The sequence below is a fragment of the Scomber japonicus genome, chromosome 16, assembly GCF_027409825.1.
Source record: "Scomber japonicus isolate fScoJap1 chromosome 16, fScoJap1.pri, whole genome shotgun sequence".
NCBI classification, from domain to species: domain Eukaryota; kingdom Metazoa; phylum Chordata; class Actinopteri; order Scombriformes; family Scombridae; genus Scomber; species Scomber japonicus.
Window position 1 is genome coordinate 2432970 of NC_070593.1, and position 8719 is coordinate 2441688.

Consider the following 8719-nt stretch of genomic DNA (forward strand, 5'->3'; position numbering starts at 1 on the left):
ATTAAAAAAAATCGCCAAATATATGAAATTAGGCTTCAAAGTTGTGTAAAAATCAGCCTCTTTCTCTGCTCCCAAACGCTGACACCCCGCCCCCTACCAAGTGTCACCTGTCAATCAAAGTCACCACCTCTACCAGAAACATGGACGCTACGTCTGAGAGCTTTCTGCTGCTAACTCAACAGCTAGCTCGGCGGCTAACTCGGCAGCTAACTCGGCTGCTAGTTTGGCAGCTAACTCAGCTAACTGGCTAACTGTAGACTATAGTAGTAGTAGTGTGTGCTGAATGTATTTATACCTCTACAGCAGCAGGGGCGGGTTTATGCTAATCACTAAATCCTGAACACAGAAATCTTGAAACACAGTGTGTGAAGCCTAGCTCCACAATTCAAATCTAAATGGTTGAAATACTTCTTACACCTTTTTTAGAAATACATTTATGACCTATTTAATGTGTTTAGAAGAAAATGTCTGAATTCACTTTACACAGTCTTTAAATAAGATAAGATACAATTTAGAAACAAGTTATACCAAATAATCTCAACTATCTAGAAGCTCCAGTAAAAGTATGATGGATAACGTTAGCCTAGTTAGGTCGCAGTTAATCAAAAACCCAACAACAGTTAATAGTTTTCATTCATCTTTGTATGATATAATGATGGGGAGGTTGCACTGGTCAGTTCTGATTATTAGGAGAAGTTGCAAACCCCTTAACCTCAGTAACTTAAGAGGATTTGCACAGGCTTTCTATTCTCCTATAGTCTGTTTTTAGAGAGTGAATATCGTCATTTATCAAAGACATGAGGCCAAAGAAGCCAATCTAGTCTGTAGCATTTGGCTTCAAAGCTTGCTGGATTGGACTCCGTCAGCCCTGAAGACAAACAATCATAAACCAGATTAAAACTGTCAATAAAAACCTTTACTGTGAAATCTGCCGGCAGACTGGAGCCAAAGTGTGGAGGCTGAGGATTCAAACTAGTGTGGGAATAAGTCTGGAAATATAAACAGACTTTCCACAATTACTTAACTTAGTTAAAAAAAGGTCATTAAAATTGTTTTTGGTCAGCTCAGATTGCTGACGGGCTGCATCATTTGTCCCCACATGATTACTCGTTTGGCAGAGACCGGGAGTGAGCGCAGCAGCTCTGGGAAGTCCTCCAGGATGACGAGGACCGAAGGCTCCAGAGAGGAAGTGTGTGGCTGTATTCAAAACAGGGAAATGTCTTATTATGGAATCACCAAATATTGATGTGGGAGAGGAGAAGATGGGACAAGGAGATGGCAGCGATGGGTTTTCATCAGGCGGGGAGTTCTGGTCCTCTGAAATGAGGCCAACCAGGAAGTAACTTAGAGCTGCATTCTATCAAAAGGCCACCAGGGGGCGACCATCTCTATACAAGTCAATGGAGAATTCACCAACTTCTCACTTGATTTCTAACCTCAGTAAACGTTTTCAAAATGTGTTTATGGTCTCAATCGCTAGTTTAAAGCCTTCTTCAATGCAGTATGATGTTCATTTGGGACATTTTGGCCTCCCTGATTTTATATGTGACGATAAAGCAGGGTATGCATTAGGGCGTGGCTACGTCCTGATTGACAGGTTGATTGACCAATGTCCTCCAGATCCAGCCCTCACAACCATAGCAACCTCCCCGCTCCGCCCATACTTCCGCCCATGGCCCCACCTCAGGCCCATATAAGTAGAATCCGGGTCCCAGCATGCACCTGAAATTTTCAAGATGGCACTGCCTAGATTAGAAACTATTGGCTTCCGAGCAGCAGTCCACTAACCAATGGGTAACGTCACGGATGTTACGTCCATTTCTGTTTCCACACTGCATGACGAAATCAACAACTGAGGATGGAGCGACTGAGCAGGTGAGCGTTAAGGCCCATTTATGCTCAACGTTAAACACGGATCTGGATTCAGACGGAGCCTTCTGTTCGTGCTCTGAGTTCATTTTGTCCGTATTTCTGCACGTTTCCATAAAGCTTACGGATACGGACCAAATGGAGCAGTACCACCGGAAACCATCGGGGGGCAGTGTTGCTGTCACTACTCCATACGTAGCTCTAGTGAGACACGAAGAAGAAATAACAATGGTGGAACTTTTTGAGGAAAGGTTTTGAGAGTTGGTTAGAAACTTTAAACATATGGTTTTTGTCTTTTATGCAAGAAGAACACTTTCCTTCCTCCCTCCCTCCTTTCCTTCCTCCATCCCCCACTTCCTCCCTCCCTCCCTCCTTCCTTCCTTCCTACCTTCCTTCCTTCCTTTCCTTCCTTCCCTCCCTCCTCTCCTTCCTTCCATCCTTCCTTCTTCCTCCCTCCTTTCCTTCCTTCTTCTTTGCATATGAGTCCGTTAGCTTAGCATCAGGCTAACAATGAGGTAGTTGGAACAGTAGGCAGCATGTAACACAGCTGAATTTCTTCCCACACTGATCACAGGTGTATTCTTTCCTTTAGACAGACATTATCCTGCAGCCAGTTTCTCCCTTTAAAAGCAATGTCACAGCTTTCTAAGTATTGACTGTACTGTACGACTACCAGCTTTATACCAGCTTTACCAGCTCTGAAGGTTTCCAACAGGGAGAAAACTAACAGTAAGATGCAGCTGAAAGCCCTCGACCTCGAGTCAAGATTATTTTGTCAAACTGCTAATGTCACTGGAACATTTCCAAAATCCTCAGCATCTCTTCTATCCTGCCAACATTTTTAAAAACTGTCTTTAGATGCCCAAATGAAGATTGACACATGGATTTCTTGCTGTAATTATCGATCTGAAGCTAATATGAAGCTTCAGCATCCAGAAGAGTCAAATGTTCATTTTCTGTGTTTAAACGTTTCAGTGTTTTCTATCTAGTGTTTCTATGCTTCCACCACAGCTCAACAGGAAACACTAAGAGGGAATCTGATGCTAAAAAGACTGTAAATGTGTCAGATATCACTTAATATGATGAAATGTAAACCTTTCCTTTAAATGTGCAGCTAGTTCAGTGACGACAGAAACACACACACACACACACACAACAAATGCACTAAATCCTTGTATCTGGATTAGCTATCACACTAGCCTACAGCTTTATAAGTAAGCTAATTAACTAACTCACTAAACTTCCTGAAGCTTCTCTATAAATGGATAAAAGACAAAAAAAGAAAACCCATCACTGACATTTATTTAGTTCCTTCACTCGGAGCTCTGCCACTGAGATAACTTTGCAGAACTAAAGCTTTAATTTGCATCCTGACATTTTCAGTACAGGGAATCAAACCTCCGACTCTGGTGGGTTTTAGTGCTTCCCTGCTCCTTATTGAGCCATGCAGGACACATTTTCAATACCTCATCCTCCTCTGGATCTGTGGAAACCCCTCCAGGAACCCCTGCAGGGACTCGGAGCCTCACTTTGAGAGCCCCCCTAATAACCTACAGTTCTTGTCTGTCCACCAAAACAAAGCGTTGCACTAATAAAACGTCCCAATTGAGCTGATTAAATACCAATAAAAACACACAGCTCGCCACTCTGCCAGCCTGCAGTCTAAATTGGATCACAGCTCTAACCAGCAGCTCCTAATGAAAACCACCGCTGCAACCCAGAACCCAGCCTCACTCTCTTCCTCTCCTACTACTCCCTCTCTTTCACTCTCTTTCTCCCTCTCCCTCTCTCTCTGTCTCTGTCTCTCTCTTTCTCCCTCTTCCTCTCTCCCTCCCTCCCTCCCTCTCTTTCTCTCTCTTTTCTCCCTCTCCCTCTCTCCTCTCCTACTACTCTCTCCCTCCCTCCCTCCCTCCCTCCCTCTCTTTCTCTCTCTTTTCTCCCTCTCCCTCTCTCCTCTCCTACTACTCTCTCTCTCTGTAATGAAATCAAATGAATTGGACTGGAGGTTTCAAGGGAGACATGCTGGACCCCCTTATAGAATTAGGACTGAAATGTGCATGTGTGTGTGTGTGTGTCTGTGTATGTGTGTGTGCATGTGTGTGTGTCCCTGTTTTTTCTAAGTATGACCACCAACTCATGTGTGTGTGTGTGCACATGGGTGCATTATGCATTTGACATAATATGCATTTGCCTCTGCAGAGTGTACATGTTCTTTTCCCTGTGTGTGTGTGTGTGTGTGTGTGTGTGTGTGTGTGTGTGTGTGTGTGTGTGTGTGTGTGTGTGTGTACTTGTGTGTTTACATTACAGGCTGTGTGTGTGCTGGCTGTATTAGTGAGCTGTGACCAGGTAAAGTACAGCAGACAGAATCAGGACAGTCAACCTGCTGTTATCCCTCAGGACAACACACACACACACACACACACACACACACACACACACACACACACACACACACACACACACACACACACACACACACACACACACACACACACACACACACACACACACACACAGCTCCAGCAGCAAACAACAAACACTTTCACACACTGTACTTTCTCTTCCTACTGTGGTGCGTTCAGGTACATGTAAAGCTCAGGTTAAATCCTTCCTTTGCATCTAAAGCAACATTTATATTTATTCTGAATCATGTTTATTTATTTATTATTTATTATTAAATTAGATTGATTTATATTTATATTTAAATCTAAATGCTGCTCAACTTAAGACTGTTTTATTTAGGTCAAGCTCATGAATGTCTGCTTGTGTTTAGATAGAATTTAATATTTAACCTTCCTGTCGTCCTCCCGGGTCAAACTGACCCCGTCTGTTATGACTGTTCCTTCTTTCCTCCCTTCCTTCCTTCCTTCCTCCATCCACCTTTCTTCCTTCCTTTTGTCCTTCCTTCCTCCCTCCCTCCTTCCTTCCTCTTTTCCTTTCTCTCCTTCCCTCCCTCCTACCTTCCTTCCTTCATTCTTTCCTTTCCTTCCTTCCTTTCCTTTCCTCCCTCCCTCCCTTCCTTCTACCTTCCTCCTACCTTCCTTCATTCTTTCCTTTCTTCCCTTCCTCCTTCCTCATTCCTTCCTTCCTTCCTTCCTTCCTTCCTTCCTCCCTCCTTCTTTCCTTCCTCCCTCCTTTCCTTCCTTCTTCTTCCCTTCCTTCCTCCCTCACTCCCTCTCTCACTCCCTCCCTCCTTTCCTTCCTTCTTTCCTTTCCTCCCTTCCATCCTATCTTCCTTCCTCCCTCCTTTCCTTACTTCTTCTCCCCTTCCTTCCTCCCTCCCTCCTTTCCTTCCTTCCATCCTCCCTCCTTTTCTTCCTTCCTTCTTCCCTCCCTTCCTTCCTCCCTCCTTTCCTTCCTTCCTCCCTCCTTTCCTTCCTTCTTCTCAACTTCCTTTCCTTCCTTCTTTTTCATCCCTTCCTTCCTTGCTTCTTCTTCCCTTCCTTCCTCCCTCCCTCCTTTCCTTCCTTCTTCCCTTCCTCCCTCCTTTCCTTTCCTTCCTTCTTCCCTCCCTTCCTTCCTGCCTCCTAACTCCTTACACCAAACAAAGATGACAAACTAAAGAAGACAGCTGATTAGTTTTTGCTCTTATCTTAAATAATCTTAAATTAAATTGAAAAATCAGCTTTTAGCTTTTAGACTTAAATTACCGCTTCTCTATAAATTAAAAAAAAGGCCAATTATTGACTTTGGAAAAGGAGAAGTTTGACAAACTATCTGAGCTCCTTCCATCCTTCATGCAGAAGGCTCAGAAAGATGAATGGAAGGATCAGGATGAAGCTATTAAAGGGAATTTGAGTTGAGCTCAAATCAACATAGAAAAAATCATGTTAAATTATAACAGTAGTAGAAGAGTTTTTATGTCCTTGCCAACGCTGACATGTGATCTCTTTTAGCGTGGTGTGTTTAATGTCAGGGGAATAATGTGGTTAATTGCAGCTTTGTGAAGGTATGAAGACTCCTTTCCTCCCTTCACCTTTCTTCCTTCCTACCTTCCTCTGTCCTACTTTCCTTCATTCCTCTATTCCTTTCTCTCTCCCTCCCTCATTACTTCTTTCCTCCCTCCCTCCCTCCTACCTTCCTTCCTTCATTATTTCCTTTCCTCCCTCCTTCCTTTCCTTCCTTCTTTCCTTCCTTCCTTCCTTCCTTCCTTCTTTCTTTCTTTCCTTCCTTCCTTCTTTCCTTTCTCCCTCCTTCCTTCCTTCGTTCCTACCTTCCTTCTTTCCTCTGTCCTTCTTTTCTCCCGTCCTGTTTTCCTTTCTCTCTCCCTCCCTCCTTTCCTTTCCTCCTTCCTTTCCATCCTTCCTTCCTCTTTTCCTTTCTCTCTCCCTCCCTCCTTCCTTTCCTTTCCTCCTTCCTTTCCATCCTTCCTTCCTCTTTTCCTTTCTCTCTCCCTCCCTCCTTCCTTTCCTTGCCAACGCTGACATGTGATCTCTTTTAGCTTGGTGAGTTTAATGTCAGGGGAATAATGTGGTTTACTGTTAATGAAGAGTAAAACATTAATTACAGCTTTGTGAAGGTATGAAGACTCCCAGTGTAAAATGTTTTGACTGTTCCTTCTTTCCTCCCTTCCTTCCCTCGCTCCTTCTTTCCTTCCTTCCTACCTTCCTCTGTCCTTCTTTCCTTCATTCCTCTATTCCTTTCTCTCTCCCTCCCTCATTACTTCTTTCCTCCCTCCCTCCTTTCCTTCCTTCTTTCCTTCCTTCCTACCTTCCTTCTTCCTTTCCTTCCTTCTTTCCTCTGTCCTTCTTTTCTCCCTTCCTCTTTTCCTTTCTCTCTCCCTCCCTCCTTTCCTTTCCTTTCCTCCTTCCTTTCCATCCTTCCTTCCTCTTTTCCCTTCTCTCTCCCTCCCTCCTTCCTTTCCTTTCCTCCCTCCCATCCATCCTTCCTCCCTTCCTTCCTCCCTCCCTCCTTCCCTTCCATCCTTCCTCCCTCCTTTCCTCCCTTCCTTCCTTCCTCTTTTCCTTTCTCTCTCCCTCCCTCCTTCCTTTCCTTTCCTCCCTCCCATCCATCCATCCTTCCTCCCTCCCTTCCTTCCTTCTTTCCTTTCCTTCCTTACTTCCTTGACTCGAGGACAACAGGAGGGTTAATCATTCACTATGAACCTTATACCTGGATACTAAGATAAAAAGTGTTGCTATGGTAACCAAACACAAACTCATGTCAGGGTTAATATTACAACATTTTAAAGTGATAGCGAGCTCTTTATTCGGAGTTAGTAAAAACACAAACATTTAATTAAACAGATACAGATTCACTGCAGGAAGCACAAACAGAGCCGATGACACTTGGCTCTAATTACATGATTTAGAAACTTGAAGAAAACTGTAGTTATCTCAAGTTGTATGACTCTGATTTAAATTACAGAGACCATGAAGGTAGGAAAAGTTTGAGGCAGGGTCATGTGATAAATATCATTTAACCCTCCTGTTGTCCTCGAGTCAAGGAAGGAAAGGAGGGAGGATGGAAGGATGGAGGGAGGGAGGGAAGAAGGAAGGAAAGGAGGAAGGGAGGAAAGGAGGGAGGATGGAAGGGAGGAAGAAGGAAGGAAAGGAGGGAGGGAGAAAGGAAGAGGGAAGGATGGAAGGGAGGAAGATGGAAGGAAAGGAGGGAGGGAGGAAGGAAGAGGGAAGGATGGAAGGGAGGAAGAAGGAAGGAAAGGAGGGAGAGAGGAAGGGAGGAAGAAGGAAGGAAAGGAGGGAGGAAGAAGGGAGGGAGGGAGGGAGGAAGAAGGAAGGAAAGGAGGAAGGGAGGAAGAAGGAAGGAAAGGAGGGAGGATGGAAGGATGGAAAGGAGGAAGGGAGGAAGAAGGAAGGAAAGGAGGGAGGAAGGATGGAAGGGAGGAAGAAGGAAGGAAAGGAGGGAGGGAGGAAGGAAGGGAGGAAGGAAGGAAGGAAAGGAGGAAGGGAAGAAGGAAGGGAAGAAGGAAGGGGAAAAGGAAGGATGGAAAGGAGGGAGGGAGGAAGAAGGAAGGAAAGGAGGGAGGAAGGAAGAAAAGTGGATGGTGGATGGAGGAAGGAAGGGAGGGAAAGAGAGGACGGAAAGAAAGAGAGGAGGGAGGGAGGAAGGACAGACAGAAGGAAGGAAGGAAGGTAGGAGGGAGAGAGGAAAGACGAAAGTAAGGTAGGAGGGAGGGAGGGAGAAAGGAAGGGAGGAAAGAAGGAACAGTCAGACAGGAAGGTTAAAGAAATAAAACTATACTTTTCACTCAGGATTCAAACATAAAGCTTGGATTTCACGGTACCTGAATGCACCACACACACACACACACACACACACCACGCCGAGCTGTCATCACTTTTTCTGACTTGCTGTAAAACACAACAGAAGTCAATAATTCGCTGTCATGTCTCTGAATCCATTTTTCAGAGTCAGCCTGTCATCTCTGCACACGCGTGTCTTTCTATCAAGCCGACCACCCCGTCCGTTAAAGATCACATGTCTCCGTCTCCTCATTTAATTTTTGGTTGTTGTTTGTTGCCGTCCCCCCCTCCCTCCCCCCTCCTCCTCCTCCTCCTCTCTTTCTTTTCAGTGAAAGACAGCAGATGACAGAGAAATCATCAGTTTCCGTTCTGGAGATCAGACCACAGAGACAGTTGTGTTTTAAAATAAATGATGATTAGAAACTATCAGAACAGAGCTGCTGCTGCTGCTGCTGCTGCTGCTGCTGCTGCTGGAAGGGAAGGAAGGGAGGAAGGAAGGAAGGAAGGAAGGAAGGAAGGAAAGGGAGGAAGGAAGGAAGGAAGGAAGAAGGAAGGAAAGGAAGGAGGAAGGAAGGACGGAAGGAATGAGGGAAGGAAGGAAGAAGGAAGGAAAAGAGGGAGGAAGGAAGGTCCTTCTGTCCTCTGTC

At 44.9% G+C, this 8719-nt stretch overlaps 1 protein-coding gene across 1 annotated transcript in view; it reads right to left on the reverse strand.

Moving 5' to 3' along the window:
* Positions 1–1059: 1059 nt before the first annotated feature.
* The window catches only part of akap6 (A kinase (PRKA) anchor protein 6), a 203472-nt gene continuing 195812 nt past the window's right edge, over positions 1060–8719 (reverse strand). Inside the window, 1 exon segment of the mRNA XM_053336210.1 lies at positions 1060–1197. Coding sequence (XP_053192185.1) covers positions 1060–1197 — 138 coding nt within the window.